We start from the raw sequence: 24,551 nt of genomic DNA, 5'->3' as shown, positions 1-24,551 counted from the left end.
GGGTTCAAGCCCAGCATTTGGCCTCCAGCAAAAGAAACAGCCTCGGAGTAACCTGGCGCCTCTGCACTCACTATCAGTCCCTCCTCCTCAGCTTCTGAAAACTACGACTGAGCTGCTTCACCTCCAGCGAGCCCACCTCACACTAGCACAGAAATCCCAGAGCACTGTGGGCCAGGAGGCTTGCATCCTGGACCCCTCTAAGAAGGGGGGAACCAGGGAGCAGAAAAAGTGACAGCAGTCACAGGGTAGATTTGGGAAGACCAAGAGGGTTGAAGAGGGAGGATGGCTGAACAACCACAGGGTTTGCAGCACACAACAGTCTTTACCTGCACAATCTGGGCCGTGGTGGCTTGGGAGAAGACCACCTTGGGATGCTCAGTGCTGTAGTGCCCGTCCAGCTCGCCCTGGGAGGGGAAGAGCTCCCCACAGAGCTCACAGGTGAAGGTGCTCTCCGTCTGCTTGAAGTGCTCACTGGTGACGTGGTTCTGCAGGGCCCCTGGGAAGCGGAAGGATGCTGAGCAGTACAAGCAGCGGAATGGCCGGGAGCCTGTGGGGAGAAGCACTGCCCTGAGCGTGGGCTGTGATGGCCGGGGCCAGCCTAAGGGAGCAGGGAGCTGCCAACGGCCCCGGCACGCAGGGCTGAAACCCCCCTGGGCACAGTCTGTACCCGTGCCCCTTCTGGCTACACCACTGCCTGTTGAAGAGCTTGTGGCTGTTCAGATCTGTTTCAGCTCTAGCTCCCTGGCATTCAGAAACCAGGCTGCTGTATCTGATGGCAGCTGTTGCTGTCCCTACTCAGACAGCTCTTCTCCCTCTTGCACCATCCAGCACTGCTCTTTGTTGGCCTGGCTTGCACCTCGTGGCTCAGCTACTGCAAACCCATTATATGCCCCAGGGGCTCTCTCCTCTCAGAGACAGCTACATCTAGGTCTTCTCCTTCCCCACTCTCCGGGCTGCTGTCAGTTGCCCCCTCCAACATCTCCTGATCCATCTCCGATCCTGCTAGTCCATGCACTGCCCTGATGATCCACCTTTTGTAGCATCTGGGCTGCTGCCAGAGCACTCTGCCCTCAGGGTACTGCTGCAGCTCGCCCACTCATCAAAAGGCCCTTGACATGATCTACCCAAGTCCAGGTCTCCCTCTGATCCTTCTGGTGCTAAACTCCCTTTTTTTTCCTCTCCAGCCTCCCATTAGCTTTACCCTCCTCAAATCCCAACACTCGAGGTTCCAGTTCCTCATTTCTCTATGCTGGCATCTCCTCACCTGCACTTATCTCTCCTCTCCGCTGCAACAAGCAAATCCAGATCCCTTTTTGACTCCAACGGCTGTAGAAGCTTAACAAACACGTCACAGCCCCATTAAACCAAATGCTCTCCCAAGTCCATCCATATTTTCTGTTTCCTCACACTCTCCTTCCTTACCATATCCATCTGCACTTTCTGCTTAGACATCTCTCACTGAGAGGAGCAGTAATTGTCACGACTAAAAGAAACATCAGAAAATGTAACAGACCTGAGTGCCTGCACTTCATATGGACCTGCAGGAGAGCCAGTGTGGGGAAGAGCTCCTTGCACGTCTCGCACTCGTGGAACTTCACATCTGCAAACAAAGCCAAGAACAGAAAAAAGTGCGCCCCAGGTCTCTTACAAGAGACCTTCTGGACGAGAGCTCTTTAGCAACAGCACACATGCATACAGACATGAGGAACATGTTTGGAGAAAAGGCAGGAGAAGAGGCCCTTAAGAGCAAGTGAGCTGCAAGACACTGAGATGAGAGTTGCCAGAAGGGCAACTGCTACAGAACACAAAGAATTTACAGTGACTTGTAGGTAAATGGCATATGCAACCTCGTCCTATTAGAGTTATTACTGTTGCTTCTCTACCAGCAATCACCACTTGTTTTCGTTTGCTGACGAATGGGCCATTACCTGTGTGCTCTGCCTTGACGTGTTTTCGGTGAGCAGCAGTGCTGGAGAAGGTTTTGTCACAGGAGCTACACTGCAGGGATGAGAACTTGGAGGAGCGATGATTCTGAGCTGCAAAGATATCAGGGTGGTGGGTCCGGTTGTGATACCATAACCCTGACAACTGCTGCAATGATAAGGATCAAATCATGGTTACAATCCAGTGCCCCTGTTCCAGGGGCTTCATGACAGCAAAAAAACTGTGTGGAAAGCAACAGAGGACAGAGGGGCTGTGCTCGGCAGGTACAAGACCTGCTCATTCTCTCACAGGACAAGAACTAACACATCACTCCCAGTTCTCCACTGCCCCTGAATTGCTGAACACCGCTGAATCCCTCATTCTCATCTCACTCCCTGCAGGCCTTTCTGGTGTGAATTTTCGTTTCCTTGTAGGAAAGTGCCCCCACACACACTCCCACTGAGGCACGCCACTTGCAACACGAGTGTTTTTATTCCTGCACTTCTTAGCAGCTAGAAACTTAGGTGAAAGAGATTCCTGAGCATCCAGACAGGCAGGTATGTGGCCCTTTGTAGTCACTGCCCATCACTCTCCACAGATCTGCCTTTTTCCTACGGAAAACTGCTTCTCCCTATGGACGACAAACTGCTCCACACTCCCGTTCTCACGGTCAGAGATATCCTGGCACAAGAGCAGACAACCTCTAGCACAGGAGACCAAATCCTTGTCTCACCAGCTCACCTGGTAAGCTTTGTCACAGATCTCACAGCTAAAGGGCTTTCCTCCAACGTGGGTCACCATGTGGCGCTTCAGGAGCGACGGGGCGCTGAAGACTTTAGCGCAGGTGGGGCAGGGGTGGTACTCCCGGGCGTGGGCTTCGTGGACGTGCTTGCGGTGCTCTTGCAGGGTGGCAAAGCTCATCCGGCACTTCTTGCAGTCGTAGGGATCTCCGATGTCTGCCACCCCAAAAATGCGACGAAAAGCACAGGGGGCAAAGAAATCAAGCGGAAAAAAAAATAAATTAAGAGGGGAATTTACAGAGGGAGAAAATAAAAGGGAAAGAAATGCTTGGTATTTCCCAGATGAAAACTAGCCCTGGACTTTTGCATTCAGATGTTGCTGCTCCTGCTTACTTACAGCTTCCTGGGGTGGGTTCTCAGAAGTCTGAGGTTTGCTGGAAGCCAGCCCTGTCACTTTTTTTTTTTTTTTTTGGAATAGTGTATCGAAGCACTAAAGTTTTGCTTTTCTTAGGAGGGAAAAATCCCACTGTGAGACACCTAGCCAGCCCACAGGCACCAGCAACACCTGCACGAGCCTCTGCTGACACAGATGGGTCTGCCGTGAGCTCGCAGGAGCCGTGCCTCGTGGGCTGGGCTACCAGAGCTGGGCATGCAGGTGGCCACACTCACTGTGGAAGGTCCGGAGGTGGATGGAGAGCCCGTTGGCCTGGCGAAAGCCTTTCCCACACTCCCGGCAGACGTACGGCTTATCCCCCGTGTGAGTGCGGACGTGGCGCGACAGCTCAATGGACTGGGCGAACACGGCGTCGCAGTACTGGCAGGCGTACATCTTCCCTGCAGTGACAGCCAGCGTGAGAGCCTGCACCTAACGGGGCAGGAGCTCTGTCTGGACTACGCCTAATTTCAAAGGGAGAGGGAAGAGGTTGTAAAGTGGATTGGCTTTCTTAGGGTAGCCTACAGCATCTCAGCGCTGGGTCAAAAAGGTCCTAGAGGTGCTGGTGAAAACCACACCTGCGCAGGGAGTATGAAATCTCAAGTATCTGGCAATACTGCACACTTTTTGACGAAGCATTTCACATTCAAAATTAATCGCCCAACTGCATTGCATCCGTGCACCAGTGGGAAACACAGCTGAGTGTATTTATTACGAACACAGTGATGCATCCTCTGTGCCCATGAGCTGGAAAAGGCATGTCTAAGGCCCAGCAGGGCATGGAGCTGAGTGTACGGGCAGGAGAAGGACTGGCATGAAAAACTGTGTGTTATTCAGCCAGCAGGAGGGACAGGAAAAAACAGGTTAACCAGAGGGAGGAGGATGCATCACAGGAGTCTTGATGTGAGGGGACACAGAGGAGCTACTCCGGAGAAAAACAAGGAAGGCAGAAGAAGATCCCCTTAATGGAGAGCAAACTGCTAATTAGGTGGCTAAGCAGAGGACCTGGAGAAGAGGATGGGGGAAAGACAAGAGTGAGGAACTGTGGGCCAAATCGTGCAGGTGATGGAGATCTGGGAGCAGCCTTGGTCCCTCCAAAGGATGGGGGAAGCAGCCAGGAGGCAGATGAAGGAATAGGGCACAAAGAGGTGGATGGAGCAAGCTAAGCCCACGGCTGGGCTCCCATGAGGAAGACTCACCCTCAGCGTGCTTCTTCTTGGTGTGGTAGGCAAGGGCTGAGGCCTGCATGAAGGTCATCAGGCAGTGCTTGCACATGAAGGGCCGGTCCCCCGTGTGCAGCCGCAGGTGGTTCTTCAGCGTGGAGTTGGCCGCGAACTTGGCGCCGCACTCCTCGCAGGAGAAGGGTTTCTCGTCAAAGTGCTCTGTCAGCTTGTGGTACTGCATCCCTGGGGAGGGAGGTGGGACACCGGCGTGGCCGTGGTGGGACCCGGCATCAGCCCTGCCTGACCCTGCTGCAGAGGCACCGTCCCACCCAACCTGGAGGTCTACCAGCCCACACCATGGGTCCACCAGCATCCTCCAGACCAGAGGTCCACCAGGATATTGTGAGGTGCCACAGAGGAGTGCAAAAGAGACTCAACTCCTATTACCCGTGCTGCTAAACCAGCCACAGAACTGGAACAGCTTGATTATTTTTGGAGGCTTTTTAAATTTGCCAGTAGCCCCACTTTTCCTTGATGAGTCATGTGGAAAACCAATTAGGGAAGAGCTAATCAGAAAGTGGTTGTGCTCAGTGGGGCAGGAGAAATGAGATGAGCTGCATTTCTCACACGCGGCGCTTCCAGAGCTGCAGGGAGGAGGAGGAGACTTCAGACTATCACTTTATCAAACTGTCCAGACTTCTGTCCAAACACCCCCGTTCCCACCAACCCTACCTGAGGCATGAGCAAATTCTCGGCCACAGATGTCACACACCACAGGGAGCCGCTTCTTCTTCTTCTTCTTGGCCATCCCCACCACGCCGTGGACCTCCAGCTGATGCTTCTCCAGATCCTTCTTTGTCGATTTGACCTCGCTGCACTCCTTGCACTGGAGTTGCTTTCCCCTGGCCACTCGACAACGTTTCATGTGCACCTTCAAGCGGCAGTAGAAGTGGAAAGTCTTATCGCAGGCTTTGCAGACAAAAGTCTTCTTGGAAGAAGATTTTTCTTGGGGTTCCTCCAGTTCCTTGGCACTGGCACCTCCCGCCTTGTCTTCATCTTTGTCCAGAGCTTCAACTTGGGATTCACTGTTCACTTTCCACTTCCTGATTCCAGGTTTCTCCTCATTTCCCTCAGTCAAGAGACCTACAGAAATAGTAATTCCTGTTTCAGAGGTGACCAACAGGACCAGGCACCAGCCCCTTGGTCTTCCACCTCCAGAGTGCTCCAACTCAGAGTTGTTCCTGCACGGCAACACCCAAAGGTGGCCACGACCATGCATGGTACAATGCTTGGAAAAGTGGTCCTTCAATTTCTTTCACCCACACATACCAGGGGCTGGTTGAGATAGCAAAAGCCAAGGCCAAATTCTCCAAAGACCTTACTCCTCAGATAAGAACAACTGTTGCTTCCAAGCATCTGCCTTGCTCAGATACATGAAGTTACAGCCGTGCTTAAAAGCTCACAGAGCTGAGCCTCAGGTATGATATTGTCTAAGTCTGCCATTGAGAGTGGTTATTCAGCTATTAATCACAAGAAATCTAAGGAACACTTTCCAAATGCAAACTCTCTGAAAGAGAACAGATAATCTCACTACGACCCTTCTGAGTCTTCTGGTTAGGGCCCTGAGGTATTTAAATTGCTCATTACGCTCATTTCTTAGAAAGTCTAATGCTTTTCTGAGTCCCAGTATCACCATCATCTCAAAAAGCACAAGCTGGAAAATTCCACAGAAAAGACCCACAGGGAAGGTAGGTATGGAAGAAATCAAAATACAAACAGATATATTTGGCTTCTTTGCTATAATGAGAACCAAGCAATTGTGTGGCCATGGAAACCAGTGCAGACTTCTTTTGCCAATGCACAGAAAATTCAGCCTGTGGTTGCAAACTTCATTTCTGCCTTCTTTGCTATGGGAAGAGTTCAGAAAAATACTGCTCAGGGAGGATGATATTGCCCTGGATTTCCAAACAACTAGAAACCAGGTGACATATTCCAACAGAACTGGAAATCTTAGCATGTCAAGAGATGACCCATGAACCCCTGAATACATCAAGGTAGAAAAACTGACCAGAAAAGCCTTTTTGCTGGAGTTCCTGACACACTTCTGTGAGAAATCTGAAAGTGAGGCGTATCTTGACAAACAATCTCCCAAGAAGTGACTGTGCATAGACCTGAAAAGCAGCTGGCTAGAGAGGAGGTTACGGAGTTGGCTGGAAGAGCCGATCCTCGTTCTTACAAGCACCAGCTACCCAGAGAGAAAGTGTTCCAACTGCAGAAGGGACCCAAGGAGAAGACAACAGATTTCATATTGTACCTCCACCAAAGAAACCAACTCATTACATTGATGATGCTGAATGTGGTTGGGGATGGACGCAGACAGTTTCTGTCGCAGGGATGCCTAATGCTTTCCAGGAGCTTCAGCTCACCTAAATTAGGTATCAGATTATTTTTTTGAATTTTTCTTTTTTTGCAGCAGAGATGTAAAAGCTGTTGCTTTCAAGTGGAAATGCAAACTGCACACACCTCGACGCAGCACACATGTTCTTCAGAAATGTAAGCTCTCCTCTGTTTCAAGTGGAAGCTCACATCTCTCAAACATGAGGCCCACAGTTATCCTTCATATCTCGTGCCAAGAGCCACACGGCTCTTGATCCATAAGGCCACCTGCAACGTTTAAGGCTGGTGAGCAGCGGTATCAGAGCTGAGCAGAACAGTCTAGAAATTCAGATAGAGAAGTTCAGTGTAAAGATCTGCAGGATGCCAAAAAGAGGCTGCTAACTGTCAATCCTCCTCTGGACACCTCATACAGAATATAAGCTTTTGCCAAGTAAATACCATTTTTCCAGGGCTCTTGTTTCTGATGTCGCTTCTTGCCTGATTTCGTCTCAACCTTGGCTTGAAGCCTTGCAAAGACACTTAGTAACAGCAGTCTGCTCGCTTTGATATTGGTGCCAGAGAGGCAGGCATCTGCCAGAGCAATCTAGCTGATTCCCCAAGTCCCTCGCTGGTAAAGCACTGCAAAGTGTCCAGGAGCAAAGGTGGACTCCGCACTCACAAGCACGAGCAATCATTGCTGGTTTACCTCCTCCAGAGTCACCAGGGCATCAGCCCTGGTCAGACAGGGTCAAAGGGAGCGGGACAAGTGCCTGCAGCATGGGAAGGAGACAGAGAAGGAATGGCAGATGAGAAGGAACTGCCTTTTCTCTGGAAATCCTCAACAGAGCCACAACTGGGTGAAAAAGCCAGCTGGATTAGTGGCGGCTCTTGGCAGATTTAGAAGACAAGACCTAGATCTGAACCAGGCATAAATAGTGGATTGACAGTGTAGGACATCTCTCAGGGAGGCCACTAAGGCCACAGAGTCAAGAAAGGGGAGCAGCGCATGTGCTGCCACACTCTGAGCCCTACAGCTAGAGCAGTAATCCCGATCCTCGATTTCACCAACACGTGCACTGCCCCCAGTCACCCAGTCCCACCTCTCACCCCAGTGGCGTTTCCTCATTGCTCAAGAATGACCTAAGGGTGCAGAGAGTGATCTAGGGGCAGGTCACTCTCTGCCCTCTCCCAGCACATGGGGAACTTTTTGTCTTCGCCTGTTGCCATCAAACACAAAATGATGGCGAGTGTGAAAGCCATGAGACTTGTGTTTAGTCATAAAAACCTGATCATGGCCTCGACCCAAATTTTCAGGCAAAGCAGTTAAATCTTCTACTCCTAAAACCAAGATATTAATAACAAGCTGCTTACTCTGACTACCTAGCAATCTGCTGGTATTTCCACGCTGTGCTGTGAGCTAAGGAGCTCTGGCATCAAGAGTAAACAGGGATGGATTGAGCTGCACCAGTGCCTGTGCTTGGATAAAAATCACACTGTGTACATCCCAGCGGGCTCTGCAGCCCAAAGCAGCTGGATGCACTGGGAAACACGATGCAATAAAAATATACAGGAGCAGACAGAATAAGCAAGTCACATTTGCATCCCTTTCAAAAGAATGCAAACCTGCAGTTAGCTCCTGCCCCTCTGTTAGCTTTTTCATTAAAGCCCCAAATTCTGTTCAGCATTCTTCCTTCAAATGATGGATGCAGAGATAGAATTTGGCTCAGCTGGAAAACATCCCACAGCTCAGGGCAGGGTCTCACACACGGTTATCGCTTCTGGAGTTCACCAAACTTACCTGCACATGTTTCATTCACACTACACGCCCCTACTGCTGTGGGACCCTCACAGGGGTCATTTCTCTGTAAAGTGTATACACAGCAAGACCAAATTAAGGCACTAAAAGAAAATTGACTCAGAAAATAGTCTAGGACTACAAACTGTACTATCATGGTCATCTTTGCACAAGACAAGCATGAAAGCCTGTTCTTTTCTTACCCACATGTCCCAGCTCCTGCATCACTGGCTGTAAGTCCGGGAAGGACTCGTGGACGTTGCACAGCAGCTGACAGATCTTGATGGCCGGGACAGACTTCTCCTGAGCTGTGCTCAGAGCTGCTTTCAAGGAGGCCTCTGAACTTTCTTTCTGAGCAGAAATACTCAGTAGCTGGAGAAGTAACAAGAAGAAAACATCACATGACAGAGATTTTGGGCTGTGAAAGGTCGAGATGGTCTGGGAAGGAGGGCTCTAATCTGCTCTAATTCATCTCTAATTCATCTGCTGGGAACTTGCTTTGAGAAACCAGAAAAGAAATTCATTTCCATGCAGGTTTTGCCCCTCAACCAATGTCTCTGCATGAGGTGACAGAACTTCCAGATTAAAAAAAATTACAACAAATTACATTTTCAGACTTTCTGTTTTGGTATTAGCTCACTTAAACCCACCTTTCCATGGAAAGAGCAGTTCCTCGATGCCTTACAGCATTACGAGCTCACCTAATTCATAAACCTGTCTTCCATACACAGCTCATCCAGGGCTTTCCTCTCCCTTCCAAATCCAAATCTCCTTCAGCCAGCCACTTGCAAGGAGAACCAAGGACAGGATCTGTGCATGCCCATACGTACCTTACCCTTTCAAATCACTAGTAGTAGCTAAGCAGAACAGGAACGAGTAACTGCACACTGCTTGGTGGAGAAGGCCAGTTTGCTACCAACACAGTCCATTTTCCTTATCAAAAGGACAACAAGCAAGACACTCTGTGATGCCACACAATTGTGCCATCCTCAGGGCATTTTCTAGAAGCATTTCATTTCCCTACGTCCTGGAGCAAACAGCTCAGATGGAAGCCCACTCTGGCAGCTCTGCTTACTCTAGGACTTCAGCACCCTTGCAGAGCTGAAACAGTTTTTGCTGTGTTTGAATCCCCACATTTCCACCAACTAAAAACGTGACTGGCGATTTCTTTTAGTGAAAGACTCCTGCAGAATTTACGTAAAACACCCAACACACTTTCACTTCAGCACAAGGTCATCTTCAACTTTTGAGGGCTTCCCCACCCTGAAGTGGTGTCCCCTATTTCAGTGCACGCTATGGCCTGCCCACCCTCTGAGCCCTGAACCACGTTTTCTCCACGAGCATCCCCTCACACCTCTTTTACTGCTTCTGCGAGTCCTGCCTCGCCCGGAGCCAGTCCCTCCAGGTCTGCTCTCTGCTCGATGGCCTCCGAGATCAGCTTGCTGTGCCGCAGGATGATCTCAATGGCTGTGCTCTCGCTGGTGGCCACTGAAGGCGAAAATAAAAGTGAACGTATTTAAGAAGACAAATCTGAAGGCCTCAGCTTCGTTTTAGCTTTGTCCAGCGCACTCCTGAAGCGGAGCTGTTATAACAGGAGTGATTTCTTTAGGGCATAGGAAACAGCAAACAACTACTGGTTATACGAATTGCAGCGCTGACACCCACCATAAAACCCTAGCAGAGCTCATTTCTTGTTGCTTGTATAACTTCAAGTGAGGAGATCAGGTTTTGCAAAGCATGCTGCTGAAAAAGACAGTGACAACCTCAAAAGGCAGGCATGGTTCTCCCACGACTCAGGATTTCTTCTCTCCCAGATTACAGACATCCCATCCTGCCTTTTGCAGAGAAACAGGCATTCCTAGGCACAATTTGCCTCATCCGAGGATAGCCCCGGCCTCACGCAGACCTCCACTAAAACTCGTGCTTTCCATCTGATGGGGTTTAGGCATGACTTGGATGTGCCCCACATGGATCAGGAGATGGCTTATAAATCAAAATATTTCCTCCCTTCTCCCAGCGGAATGTTTCTGCTTTGATTACACAGATTTGAGCTGTTACAAATGCTCTCTTGGCTCTGTTGCTGTACCAAGGGAGCTCCATGAGCAGAGAATGCCCTGCACCGCTGTCCCAAATGTCCTTCTGCTAGCAGGACAGCTCGGGCCATCAAAGGCCGTTGTCAGTGGCTCAAATCATTATTCCCTCCCTCTTAATTTCCACGCTAAGAAATATTTGTTCTTCTGTTTGTTCGAGCTGCAATTTGAGGCGATTCAGCTCTGTGCAATTAATGAACGCTCCTCCTTGAACCGAGTATTACCACTAGATAATTAACTATGTTGGGAGTCTGGTGTTTCAAGCAAGCAATCGTGCTTAACAAATGACAAAGCCAACTGCCTGTCGGGAATGTTTGCTACAGAGGAAATTATCAGCATTATGAGCACAGTTTTGCTTTCTATTAAACGCTCATTTACATTTCACTGCATGTTAATTTAGGTTTTAATTTTTATGCGACTTCAGAGCTGGTGAAATTTGCCTCTCTATCGAACTCAGGGGTGTGCCTAAACCCACCCAAATTTGGAAGGGCTGTCCCACCAGCCAAAAGGTGAGGACTCATGAATCCCTGAACCATCACAGGCAGGTAACATACACTAAATCCCACTGAAACAAAAAGGAGATTAGCTGTCAAAGACAATATCTAACGGGGACACTAAGCGTACAACTCCCATCAGCACAACTCTGCTCCACACAGGAGACCACGCGCCAGTGACCACGATGTGCAGAAATGTCACCTGGATCAAGGAAAAGGGCATGGCCCAACTAAGTTTTCCCCACGATTTTTTCCTCAATCACAAGGAATTCACAAAGATAGCAGCCAGGTAAGACACTGTCTGTATTTAACATCAAGGCATCTATGACTTTGGGGAAGCTTTAGGTATTTGATTTCAAAGCCAGCAAGTACCATAAGTTAAAGTCACCAATGGACCAGAGTTTGGCAATGATGCCTTCAGCTATGAAGCATTTATTATGTGAAAACAGTTCTATTTATTATGCAGACATACATTGCTGCTGCTTTAAGTGACCCCAAACCAAAAGTAATTTGACGCTGGAGGGAACAGTTCTCTTGTTTCCTAGAGGTGACTTCCTAGTTTCTAGCCCATCAGTGTCAAACCCAAAGAAGGAGCCCAACAGGCTTCTGCTCCACCCTGCTCATCTCATTGCAAAGCAGGGACTCAGAGCTCCCAGACCATTTTGGTTTGAATAAAATGGACATCCCATTCCCTTACACTGAAGTAAGATCATAAGAGCACGTTCAAGTCCAGGCAAGCACCCAAACTTCCTGGCAACTCCCTGAACCGAGCCTCCAGCTCTAAAGCTTAGTATACCCATACCTTTGCCATCAGAGATGTTTGCTGTTGCCACCAAGCTGTCAAGCAGAAGGTGGAGGCCAGGGAATGACGCTTTCACAGCCCCCAGAAGTTTGACCAAACTTTCTGCTTTCAGGGTTTTCTCTTCATCCACCTTCCTGAGCAGATTGTCCACGGCTTCCCTCCGCGAGCTGCCTTCACAGCAATCCAAAACCACCTGTGACAAAGAAAGAGCCAAAAACCTGCTTATGAGAGCTTCCTACAAACTCTGAATCGAGATCAGAGAAACAGGAACAATATCTCAGTACTGCAATAAATTCATATCCACTGCTTCTACTAATTTGATTAACAGGGAGGAGTTATGGGGTGCTTGTCAAAGGAACATCTAAACACGTCCCGGGTATATCTGACATGTGTCACCTTGAAAACTACCCTAGTGGGTTCTTCCATCAAGTCTCATTCTTGGAAGCGTCTGACAAGCAAAAACCATTTTTTTTTCAAAGGAAATAGACTTAAAGACACGGTTCAGGACAACATTTCATTTAATATTTTTAGCAAATACTTTTTAAATTGGCAGTTTCTTTTCCCTTGTCTCCCCAATTTTTCTGCTTGTCATCGAAAGACAGGAAAAAAAAAAAAGAAGAAAAAAGACTCTCGTTATTTAAATAAGCATCCTATTAATTAATGTGACGAGGCCACAGGAGACACCTCTTATGTGACATGCAAACACCAGAGCTTGGAAAAGCTCTAATATGCCAGTACAACACCTACAAGGCTCATGTGAGGGAAAGCCAGTTGACAAATACAGGCTGACCTGCTCTCGGCAAACACTACATTCCCAAACATTTGAAACATAGGACTGCCAGAAACTCTGTAGGTCACCAGTCCAGTTCCCTGCTGTCCTCAGCACTAGATGACACGGTCCCATTAATAAAATTATTAAGACCTGTCCTAAAACTAGTTACATTTTTGCTCCTTTTCCTGGCTGGAAACCTCTTCCACAGTCTCACTCCCCTGTTGATTCTTCTAATTTTCAGCTTAAATTTATTCATGGCCAGCGTATACCCATTTGTTCATGTGCCAACATTATCTTTGTGCTTAGAAATCCTTCTAAACTCTCTGAGGTGTTTACTCTATCCTTTCTCTCCAATTTCTTTATAAGAGCACGATCACATTCCCTCTCAGCCTTCATCTCACTTGTCTAAATAAGGCAGCTCCTCTCATAAAATAGCTTCTCCACTCCCCTGGATCTTGCGACTGCAGATCTGTCTCTGCTCCAACACGAACTCCTCTTTTCTCAACAAGACTGGAACCACACGCAGAAATTTCAGACGAGGCCATGACCCTGAGTTCTCGTCACTCCATCTAAACGCACGCCCTGCACTTCATACTATCACGTCATTCAACTCTCACGACTTAGTTCTGCCGCCACGTAATTCTTCTCCCTCTTGCAGATCCTCCTCTGCGTGGACAAAAAGATGCCAGTTTTGCTTATCAGCAAGTTTTGCCAAGCATGCTTTGGTATTTTTGTGTCAATAACATCAGCATTAATATTAAGCAAGTGCCAAGAATCCCACCAGTAACCTTGCTCCAGCCTGTCAGTCCTGCCGTCAGCACAATCTGTGGTTATCTCCCAATAAGATACAGCCTTTTTCAATATCACCACTTCCTCCAGTTTAACAATTTCCTCGCATGAAATTCAAATGCTTTGCGCAACTTTAGATCGAGGCAGAAAAACCCATTTTTATCTCATTAAATAAAGATTCCAGGTCAGGCAGAAACAATTTACTTGGGCACCCTTTCTGCATTTAATCCCATTTTTTTTGCTTACACGCAGCGCTGCAGCTGCACACACCCTCCAGCCTGTTCCAACACATATTTCTGTGCAAGCAGAGAGCTGCTTCCCTCTCTCACACATCTGCCCTGGTCATCGGTTGTTAGTGACCACGGTCAACTTGGAAAATACAGTGATAAACCTTGCTGTCATCCTCATAACCACAGATGTCAGCTCTTCCAGTCTGTTGGGGGATGCCCTTTGAGCTGTGGTTTCACTTCAGCTGGAGGAAATTTCTGTTTCTGTGTCTCTCCTGGAGTTGTCCCCAGGCTTAGTCATGAGTTTGAGGGTCATCTCTTCTAATTATTCTTTTTCTTTACTTGACCACACAAACGTCTGTTACTTGTCTCGGTACAGGCTGTGCTGCCCAGCAGCCTGACATATCGCAGGACTCTCTTTGTGCTTCTAAAGTACATTTCCTTACCTGCCTTTTCCTGCAGATCCTAATACTCTAAGTTATTCATTGACTCAAGTTCTGCAACTTCTCATACAAATTCTCCTCTCTCATCCAGGATGCAAACTTCAGACAGTTCTCCTACCTTTAACATAAAAGAAACTAATGCAACAGCTCCTCCTGCGCTCTTCTGAGCGGCTGATCTCATTAATGAGTTTATCTCATTTCTAAAAGATCTGTCCTTTTGTAGCCAAAACTCTGTTAGTGAACCTGCTGACATATCCTCCCATCTAATTCTCACTGAGCTGACTCTGGATGGCTCAGTCTGAATTCTTCTTTTAAGAGAACACAAAAAAGGGTCCAAGAGAATCATCCCTTTGGGGAGCTCATGCTGTAACCTACCACTGCTTCCAGGCAAGTGAGGACTCCCTGGCAGTGGGAGATGCAGCACTGACACATTGAGGCTCTTTTTGACAACCCTGGGTGAGAGAGAAAACATCCCCCCTGTTCTGCTTGCAGCAGGACATCCCTGGTCCCCAGCACATCCAGTTAAGATCGCTCCTGCACTGGCCAGTAATTTGCTTGTGCAGTCCTTGACAGTAAAGCACTCAAAAAATAGAAATGTCCAGTAAAAAGTTCCACAGAAAAACAGGGATTTACAAAGAGGCTTCACAATACATCAGGTACTGGTTTTCCAGCAAAGAAAATGAGACTTGCTCTGTGCACAGCTTGGGCCAGGCACAGAAAGAACCCAGTTGCCTAGAAAAAAGGCTGTTCCACGTAAAACTCACGCTTGTCTTGCTGAATAAATGTGTAGCTAATGAGGCAGTGACTGCGAGGAGAAAAACAGAAACCTCGTCTTTATGAACCCTTGGAGAGCTAGACCCTACCTCTGCCAGCCCAGAGCTCCAGTGCAACGCTGGATCAATCAGGTAAGACAAAATCTTCAGAGGTGGCTGCTAATTCCATGCTCATTTTTCCCAGTGCCGCACCTGAGACACTAGAGATCTCAACTGCACATATGTCACAGGCCCAGCGCTTTAATCAATTTAACTTCTGAAATAATTAAGCACTTTTCCCACTTGTCCGGGGCCAGAGGGAGAACCACAAATAAACCAAGCCTAGGAAAAAAATAAAAATAAAAAAAATGCAACCCTCCAAGGTCAGGCTACAATTGGTGATTTGTGCCTTATTTTCCTGTGCCACAGCAGGGAAAAAGCTCCGCACCCAGTCTCACTGGATCGTTCTTCAAACATATTTGTTATTTGCTGGAAACCTGTGGGCTAAAACAAGAGTATGAAGGGATCCCATGGAGAGGAGGATTTTGCATTTGGAGCAGGGTTTGGAAGCTCTGCAGCAAATGGACCTTAGAGTGACTGAAGAGGACAAAAAGAAATACTGAACAACTCTATCCCTTCACTAAACAGGGCAGGAGTACCGCAGTACATGATGATGATGATGCAATTAAAGGCTGTATCCTGTGCCCAAGGAGCAGAATTATGATGGCAGAACAGTTTTCCTTTATTGTTGGGTTGTTTTGAGCTTTTTTTCAGTGGGGAGATAAAAAAATGGCTGCATTTTAACTACTGAATTTCATGGAGACAAAAAGAAGAATGCAGGGCAACGGTGCAGCCTTTAAAAGAAAGGCCCCAAAGCAACATGAAGAGAGAAATACGAAAAATCCTGATCTCCCCACTGGTGATGCAGCTTTCACAGCCAGAAGCTCAGCTCCAGGTACCCTCACCCAGGTCTCTGCTGACAACGACAATATCTCCAGCAGACGCCAAGTCCTTTGATACGCTCACCCTCCGCTCTCTCCTCTCACATCCCCATTCCAGGCTCAGCCACGTTGCTTTCAGAAGGGAAAATTCATCAGCTGCCAGTCACAGCCCAGACCACGAGGACAAGGCGGGTGCCTCTGTCGGCAGCACCTTTTTGGCTCTCCTGCACCAAGCTGTGGCCACGCTTGGAGATGCTCCACGCTGGACCAGAGACCGTGTGCAAGTGAGCAAGATGTTAATCGAGGGATTTACGAGATGGGCAGAGGTCTTCAGCCCACCTGTTGTGGCTCTGGTCAGGCTCAGTCAGACAGAAAGCAGACATCATTAACGTCACCACAGCGCTTTCCACTTACTATAATCCTGTGTCAGGGGAACTAACTGATGTGACAAACTAGGACAGGAGGTCTGCAAGCTGCGTACTGAGCGCAGCACGCTAAGGCACCCTGCAAGTTTCAGCTGCACAGGCAGGGTATAGCAAACTCCCCCCAAAACACAAAGGAAAGCAGGTTATACACAACATTTTGTCCTTTATGGCTTCTGCAAATTAGCATACATAACGTAATTGCTTACAGGAAAGCAACAGACCTCCCCAACAACCGCTGCGTTCAACGCTCTAAAAGAAAAGCAGTAAATAAAATAAATAAAACCAGACAGTGGATGCACTACTCCTGCAGGTAACTGTGTGACAAATGAGTTGAATGAAAGAGTTAAAGCTGAGAGAGTCAGCTGAAAGGCAAGCTGATGACCACGTACACAACTGGCAAGCAGGCAACACAGAGGTATTAGCGGTTCCGCCGAAACCAAACTCCACTACGGAGCCACAAAAAGGCATCTTCAGGGCCTATAGGGAGTACCAGCACCTCCTCTGCCCCAGGCTCCATTTGCCAAGTCTGAGGCTGCGCCAGGCACTGTTCATCCCTGCCTTGAGGTTGCCTTTCAGCTTTCACTATTCCCCCAGTTCAGCACAGAAGGACCCAAGACAACCCACGCGTGCAGCCCGTGCTGTGCAGGAAGGCAGGTGCAGTTGCCAGGCGAGGCTAGCACAGCGCTCGGCAAACCATGCCAAGACGTTGCCTTGCAGATACACACACAGAGACCCCCTCACTCACAGACTTTTCCTTATTTCAGACTTTTTTTTTTACCCGCTTCTCCAAGGCAGTCAGGAATCCCTCTTCTGCTGCCTTCAAGAACTCCACGATGGGGCTCAGCTGTGTCACGCTCTGGATCAGCTCCTCTCTGCGTCCCAGCAAGCGAGCGGTCAGCGTCTCTCCCTCGTCTGCACTCTCTAGAGGGAAAAGGATTCAGAAACACAAGAGAAGAAACAAGTCAGTCTGAAGGAACTGACAGGCTCCTGAAGTGAGTGAGACTCTGTCAAAGATCTAAGTGAATAGCAAAGCTCATCCCAAGCACAAGCAGCAGAGGAAAACCACTTTACTATTCTCTTTAAACTCTATGAAAGGAAAACGTCTCATTTATCTAACAGAGCACAAAGCCATAAAGCAAGCTGGAGGTTAACACCAGGTTTGCAAGGCCACTGCTTTGTGTCAGACTCGAGTTAAGAAAGGAGCTTTCAATCCCGAGGCTCAGCTGGGCTCTGACTCACACTGGCTGCGCAGCCATCGATCCAGCCCTCCAGGCAGCGATGGGGAGAGCCCCGAGCTGCCCGCACCCTGCTGCTGCGGGACAGAAATGCTTCAGGATCTCGGCCAGCACGTGATTAAGATTAACCTCCTGCCTCCAAGAAAGGATACAGGGTTTCTGGAGACCTGCTTTGTCTGTAAGGTTGCCCACTCACTTTGCTAGAGACTGCACCCAATTCTCTACCTGTTTGCTGCACGGCTTCGCTGTCATCCTGTTCCCTCTCCAGCAAAGCCACTCTCAGCTTGGGATTCACGTCTTGAAACAGCTTCAGCAAAGACACGAGGGTCTGAGCCTCCAGGGTCTGAGCATCCTTCACTTTGTTCAGCAGCTTCTTGAACACTGACTGTTCCCCCGCCTCTGCCAGACACGCAGCCAGAGCCTACGACAGAGCAGGCAAACGCAAGGAAGGTTTTAAGAACGGAGTCAGCTGCTCTGTGCAAACCAACACAAAAAGCAGAATTCTGGGGTTTTTGTTCAGGGGACAAAAAAAATGAACTAAACAAAAAAACTCAAGCAAACAAACCCACAACAACAAAAAAAATGACAAATAGACACACACCATTGAACTCAAGCTCTGGTCTGCAGCTAGCGGCCCCAGGAAGGAGCCTTTCCAGCAAGTCCCACAAAGGTGGAACTGGTTCCAGCACCAACAGTCCAATGCCAGTAAGTCTAAGAGACCAAATGAAACATGGTTTCATCACCATTGCCTTGGAAGCCTGGGCAGGGGATACGAGATTTCACTGCACAACTGAGAGAGATCACTTGCACAGAAAGCAGAGGGAATTTAAGTGGCATTTTCAGGAGTCTCCATCCTCTGGTCACAGCAGAGTTGTGTCTCCCAGAGAAAGCTTTGGAGAGGAGGCACACAAACACCGCGTGTCATGGGCTCTCAGCAGGCCCAGAGCTCCAAAATCCACTCCAGTGACCCGAAACAACAACCAGAGGCAAACATGCCCGTGCAGTTATGGAAATAAAAGGAAAAGAACTAAGCTCCCATTTCCCTGGAGCCCTTTAACGCTGTAAATATTGCCCCTGAAGACACACGCTCCCCAGCTCTTCAGGAGAGATGCCAGCCTTTCAGAGCAGGCATCCTTTATTAGAGACTCCAGGGATGCTATAAAAGTACCTTTGAAGTGGAGAGCTTAGCCCAGCTCCAGAGAGAGAACGGCCATTTTCTGCTGTCATTGTCATTTTTATTTCTAGGATAAAAAGACTGAATGCAACTGCTTGGGGCCACACCAGGGGGATAGTGGACTTGCTTTTCCTAGCAGGTGTAAGTGCTCATCTATTAGGGCAGCGTGACAGCACGATGACCTATTGCAAAGAGTATCCACAGAGGGGGAGCTGCAGGAGTCCCAGCTGTTAGCCGCTAACGGCGTTTTTGCTGCTGAACAGAGAGACGTGGACATGAAGGGTTCTGTTATAAAGGAAGAAAGGAGATGCCGCAGACGTGCTGGAGAACAAGCTTAAAAGTATTATTATTTTTTTTTTAACGCAAACATTAATTTGTAACAAGGCTTGATAACCAGATCATATTTGTTCTCAAGGTTTGGCCCCTTCCAGATCAAAACGATCCCGTAAATGACAAAATGTCTCGACTCTCACCATCCTAAAGGTGCTCAGCACCCTGCCAAATACGTGGTTTTCCTAACATGGATGAAGAGTAACTTGCGATATTTTGTCGCAGTATTTTTTTCTTTTTAATCTTTGGGTTTGGGGTTGTTTTTTTTTTAAATTAAAATCAGCAGAGTGCTGCTAGCCAGAGCTCCAGGTAACATCCCTTCTCAGTGCATGGATTTGGTTAATGGAAATGAGTTTTCAGAAACTGAAAGGCTCTGCTATTTATAGTCTTTCTGGAAGACCTTTCCTCGGACACATCACTCAGTGGGAACAACAGCCTTTTAGCATCATTTTGAAAGAGCACATAGTGCATTTTAGACTTACTTTGAAGCACTAGCAATTCCCAAAGATCCTAGGGGGAAAAAAAAATAAAACAACAAGGAGAAATACTGATAATAGCTGGAATCCCAGCTTCCACTTAGTTATAATGTGCCCATGCATTATAGCCTGATCCATTAGGTTTCCACTGCCTGGAACACTTGCAAAACCCTTCATGGCCAAACTGGCACAAGTTAACACACATCCAGCTTCCAGACTGGAGCAAGAGACTGCTCAGTCTTCTCTCTGAGCAGGGAAATCAAGTCAAGACCTGGCTTAAGTGTGAGTTATGCCATCAGATAGGTTCAATGTTCACCAAGAAGGTTGGTCCTAGCAGAGGCCATCAGTTCTGGTGGCAACACCACTCCTAACTCAGTGTCCCCACTGGTCACACGCCATGGAACAGCCCTCACGGTTCATCTCGAACCTCCCCATTTCCACGGCAGCCCCCAGGCAAGCTCTGAACAGGAATTTCTGCAGGTAAAGGTCTCCTACCTCTGTATCATCTTCACATCTTCCCCAGCACAAGGACTGGCTCTACACACAGGGACCACAGAGAGGCTACGGCCACACCACCGAGTCAGTCAACTCTCACCACGCATAGAATAATCAGAGAAAAACCACGTTCCCATCCCTGGTTCAGCAATCTTTTCTTCTTTCAAGCCTGCCTTTGTAGATGACTGACAAAAGACAGCTCAGTACCAGCAACACTCGACGGAGAACGCGGACCCCTGCCTGTTGCACACAACGGGAACAAAAGGTCAGCCCAAACTCCCACACAAGTACACCAGAACAGGGGGGCAAAAAAAATCCCCACACATTCTCCATCTCTGCCACTACAAAATAAAACCTCAAACCTATCACTCCTAATCAGGATGCACAAGATAACGGGAAACTTCTTTCTTCTGCCACTTCCAGAAATCCCTGCAGCTGCAAACGAAGGACGACAATAATTGGACAGGCCTATAGGCAATGGAAATGATCCACAAGCACAGTGACATTCATTCTACATGGGAGAATCAACACTCCCCACTTCATCTGAACCCGGTAGTAGAGGGAACAAATGAGCTGTGTAATAATTTGAATTGAGTTTCTCTAAGAGAGCACAGGAAGATAAGACTTGACACCAGCAAAGCTCTTCTACGTTTCCCCAAATTACTGCAATTTCAGTCTTGTTCTCATTTCCAGGCAGGTTTCATCCAAGTCAGAACCAAATTAGATAGGAATAGTTTATGTGAGATACACAGAGAGACTCTAAAACAAAAACCACCCTCAAAAATCACATCTCCCTAAACAGAAAAGCAACTCATTTGCATTCTTCAGCCCAGGGAGCAGAACACGACATGAAACTTGGAGAGAAGCAATAGCTCTCCCAAAAATAAGCCCTGCACCACAAACCTTCTTGGGGAAAAACCCCACAACCTAAGGAATCGCCACTGGAGGTAGCAGGAAATAAGGCAGTGACGCTGGAAGGGAGCAGACAGGAGCGCTGTGGGGGACAAGGCACCCGTGCAAGGACGAGCTCACAAGCACAGGAATAGAAATCCAGAGGCTAAATCCAAGGCAAAATCCCACTGAAAAGAGAGGAGCCTAACCATCAGGACAGCCTCAGCGTCAACAGGCAGGTTTGCAAAACACCCACGCTGGCCAGGCTTTGCTCTCTAAAACACATCGCTGCTTGCCTAGCGAGACAAGCCACCCACAAAAGGCTCCTGAGCAGAAGAGGCACACGCATGGGGCATGAGAGATCTCCCCCATGGCAGGGCAAGCACACCCGCGAGGCTGCTCAGTGCAAAGAAACGACATCTCTCCAGCTTCCAGAGCTTTTTTTTCCAGACTTTTACTTGCCCCAAGGCATCTAAGACACTTCAAGCAAATGACTGGCAAAAACAACACAAAAAGAGGGAGGGGAGTGGGGAATGAAGGAGGGAAAACTATTTTTTTAAAAAAAAAACAACTATTGATGTCTACCACTGGCACAATCTCAGCCTTAACTACGCATCCCGAGCTGGGCTCTTTGGAGCTGTACTTGCACTTTAAGCACGACTTTAAGAACACAGCAGTGTGTTTCCTCCCAGAGAAAACACCAGGCCCGTGTGGGAGAAAGCTACTCACTGCTGGAAACAGAGCCCAGGCTCGGTGCCGGTGCCAACAGGTCCTGCTTGTCCCAGAGGGGAGCTCAGAGAGGGACAGATCTGGCTGAGCCCTTGTTTACAACAGGCTGCAGTCTGTCTCCCCCCCACTGCCCTGGGGCCGACACTTGTCATGCTTGTCACAGCTGAGAAGCGATTTTTCAGGAAGGCTTAAAGAAAATCCATTTCTCATTTATTCAGCTTTTATTTATAGCTGCAGAAAAATTGTCCAGCTGCCGTTCTGCAGTCAGACACCCGAACCGTCTCCGAGCTCCACAACCTCTCGCTTGGCTCCTGCTGCAACAGCTCATTCGGGAGCACAAAGGGCCAGGCACGGGTCTGCAAACCTTACCCGCTGGGTCTTGGAGGTGCTGAAGAAACATGAATCAAGAGTTACTACAAAGCAGTAGAAAACGGGACTCTTAAGCAGGGCAGAAGGAAGGCAGCTCGCCTGCCCAGGCACTCCGCAGGTGTGGTTCTGCCCTGCGACCGCGGAGGCAGCCGGAGCAGGCGAGGGAAGGCACGCCAACACAGGCAATGCCTGCTGGCACGGGGGCACGGAGCTGCCAAATCCCTTCTGGCAGCGCCCATCCACACTGCACAGCACCCTCCCCAGCTCTGCTCCAGTCGCTGACGTGCAGAATAGACAAAGCCTTAAACCTGACGTATTTTTCTGATCAGGGCGACGAATAAACGTAATAAAACCTAATCCTTCGAGGCACGCAGGCATGCTGAGAGCAATGCACTCATAGGTGCTCATCAAACCAGCCAGGCTTGGGCTTGCTGCTACAAACACAAATTAGGACCCACATTCGCCTCCTAAGGCCCGAGAGATGTTAAGCTCAGCACACTAAGGGCTGAACAGCATCAGCAGCTAAGGGAACAGGGGCTTCCCTCTGTGAACATTTAAGGGCCTGTCAGAAAGAAACCTGCACTCCTCAGTCAAGGGAATACTCCTTCCTGCTGCCATACGTGGGTTTTTTTTCCTAATAAAGGTGTTGCATTGGGTTTTTAAAAGCAGAATGCCACCAAAGCCAAAAAGCCCCATGTCCCACTGTCATACTGGTGCCAGAGAGATGTAGTGACTTGAACCCAGACGGCTCCTGAGCCAGCAAACACATGGGAGCCTAGAGAGCATCACAGCCCCCCAACATAGGGAATAGTATTTCTTCAGTTTCAAAAGGTCAGATAACCACAGAGCAAGTGGAGACCCAGCACATAAAATAGTCACACTCTCATTTTTCCACATCCTGAAGAGGTACACAGGGCAGTTCATGCAGCCTGGTGTGAAAAATGCTCTATCACAAACAGCCAGGGTGAGGAGAGCAACTACAAACCCATCCTCACTCCACAGTGGCCACAGCTTTTTTCGCAGACCCTGCGGTGGCACAGCAGCATGCAGCCAGCACAAGTGCCCTCCTGGACCCACCACAATCACTTCCAAGCTCCATGTCCTCCTGCACCACCTCTACACCAATACGGCTGTAACTGCTGTTTCCGTGGTGGCTCCGAGTCGGTACAACAGCTGGTATCCAGCTACTGCTGTTCAGAGCCCAGAGTATCCCCTCAAACATCCCCTTCGACAGTAGCGTGAGCACCATTCATCAGCCACGACTGCTTTTAAAGCAGCACATCGCCAGGAGAAGCGCCGCAGGGCGGCACCTGTAACCCCCCCATTCTGCTCCCTGCGAGCAGCCTGCCGTACGCAGAGCAGAGCAGACGCTCCGCAGCGAGCCCTCGCTGAGGGCTCAGGGAGTCTATTCTGGGATCTCTTATGTCAGTAGTTTACAAGTCGATACAGTTCTCGATGCAAATGCCATAAACAAGAGAAGAGAAATCAGCGCTGGAGCTCTCCTACAACACAATGAAGACGTCTTCAGGGCAAGACATAAACTTCTTCACCTACATGCATGAGCAACTTGCTCTTACAGATGGTTCTCTCCGGAGCGTTGCTCAGGTAAGCACGTGTTGCCAGAGCCAGAGCCCCAGATGCCCATGAAACCGTTTCCTAAACAGGGCACAAACTATTTTAGCCCTCAGCAGGGTGAAGAAAACACTTGTCTCATTACCCAGGTAAACACACCTACCTCCTTTTGAGAGGCATCAATTTCTCTGCACTCTTCTAGTCTTTTCAGCACAGCTCGGGCATCAGAAAGGGCCTCAGAGAAAACACTTTCATATTGAAGAAAGAAATCCAGTTTACAGCTTTTGCTCTCTGCTGCTGCGTGAGAGAAACAAGATGAGTTATTTCCTAATTGAAGGGATTCACAGAAAGCACGATGTGACTGAAAGGCTTCAGTTTGTAACCAGCACGTTGGCTATAATAAGGAAACTGTGACTCACAAATCCCTTCTAAAGATATTGCGCAGCCTGGAGGGAAAACCAACAGTTTATTTAACACCAGTTATAAATGGAACATTTGTTTTAAACCCAGTACAGCCTCCGTTTTCCTCCCACGCTGAACAGGAGTTTAAAGGATAAGGCAGCATTAGGAGGCAACTCTGTTCACTTACTGTTATACAGATTGCCTTATCAGCCTCGTGTCCTGCACTAATGCAGATCCCACTGTACGTCAGATGCAATCACAGGCACAGCTAAGAAGAGTTTTGCTCGCTGCCGCTCTGCTAAAGTGGCGAGCGTGAAGAAACTGCAAAGGCCAAAGGAGAGCACTGCACGCTGCCAAAGGAACAAAGTCCCTGCAGAAAAGAGGTACATGCTGGTGCTGCTCTCAACCCGGGGCAAACTAAAAAGAACAAACATGGAAGAAAAGATCCCTCATAACAGAAAAACATTGTGTCAATGTGATAAGAGGTAACGATGTGCCCGGACCTGTAAAGTCTCACCTAAATCCTTCGCTCCTCCTTTCTCCCCCAGAGGTTCAGCGAGCTTCTCTCCCACACAGCCTCCCTGCTCGGCACAGGCAGGCTGATCAGAAGGAGACTCTGAATCTTCCTGGAGGGATCTGGAGTCACTTGACATCGCATCCTGGTGAACCCAGGTGTGATTCACAGGAAGCTCCTGGCCAGAAGGAGAAACATC

General features: G+C 48.6%; 1 protein-coding gene across 1 annotated transcript in view; it reads right to left on the bottom strand.

Annotated features, from left to right (window-relative positions):
* The window catches only part of ZBTB40 (zinc finger and BTB domain containing 40), a 25,700-nt gene that overhangs the window by 569 nt on the left and 580 nt on the right, over positions 1-24,551 (bottom strand). The window contains exons 2-15 of the mRNA XM_009870198.1: positions 24,356-24,551; positions 23,600-23,733; positions 17,626-17,821; positions 16,944-17,086; positions 11,817-12,009; positions 9,785-9,918; positions 8,634-8,802; positions 4,992-5,402; positions 4,296-4,502; positions 3,333-3,497; positions 2,665-2,879; positions 1,929-2,091; positions 1,514-1,600; positions 327-547 (exon numbers count right to left, since the gene is read on the bottom strand). The exon at positions 24,356-24,551 is cut by the window's right edge and continues 1 nt beyond it. Of these exons, the coding sequence (XP_009868500.1) occupies positions 327-547; positions 1,514-1,600; positions 1,929-2,091; positions 2,665-2,879; positions 3,333-3,497; positions 4,296-4,502; positions 4,992-5,402; positions 8,634-8,802; positions 9,785-9,918; positions 11,817-12,009; positions 16,944-17,086; positions 17,626-17,821; positions 23,600-23,733; positions 24,356-24,551 (2,634 nt within the window). The remainder of the gene's footprint in view (positions 1-326; positions 548-1,513; positions 1,601-1,928; positions 2,092-2,664; positions 2,880-3,332; positions 3,498-4,295; positions 4,503-4,991; positions 5,403-8,633; positions 8,803-9,784; positions 9,919-11,816; positions 12,010-16,943; positions 17,087-17,625; positions 17,822-23,599; positions 23,734-24,355) is intronic.

The sequence above is a fragment of the Apaloderma vittatum genome, unplaced genomic scaffold, assembly GCF_000703405.1.
Source record: "Apaloderma vittatum isolate BGI_N311 unplaced genomic scaffold, ASM70340v1 scaffold35005, whole genome shotgun sequence".
NCBI lineage: Eukaryota > Metazoa > Chordata > Aves > Trogoniformes > Trogonidae > Apaloderma > Apaloderma vittatum.
This window is presented reverse-complemented; position numbering and strand designations above follow the sequence as displayed.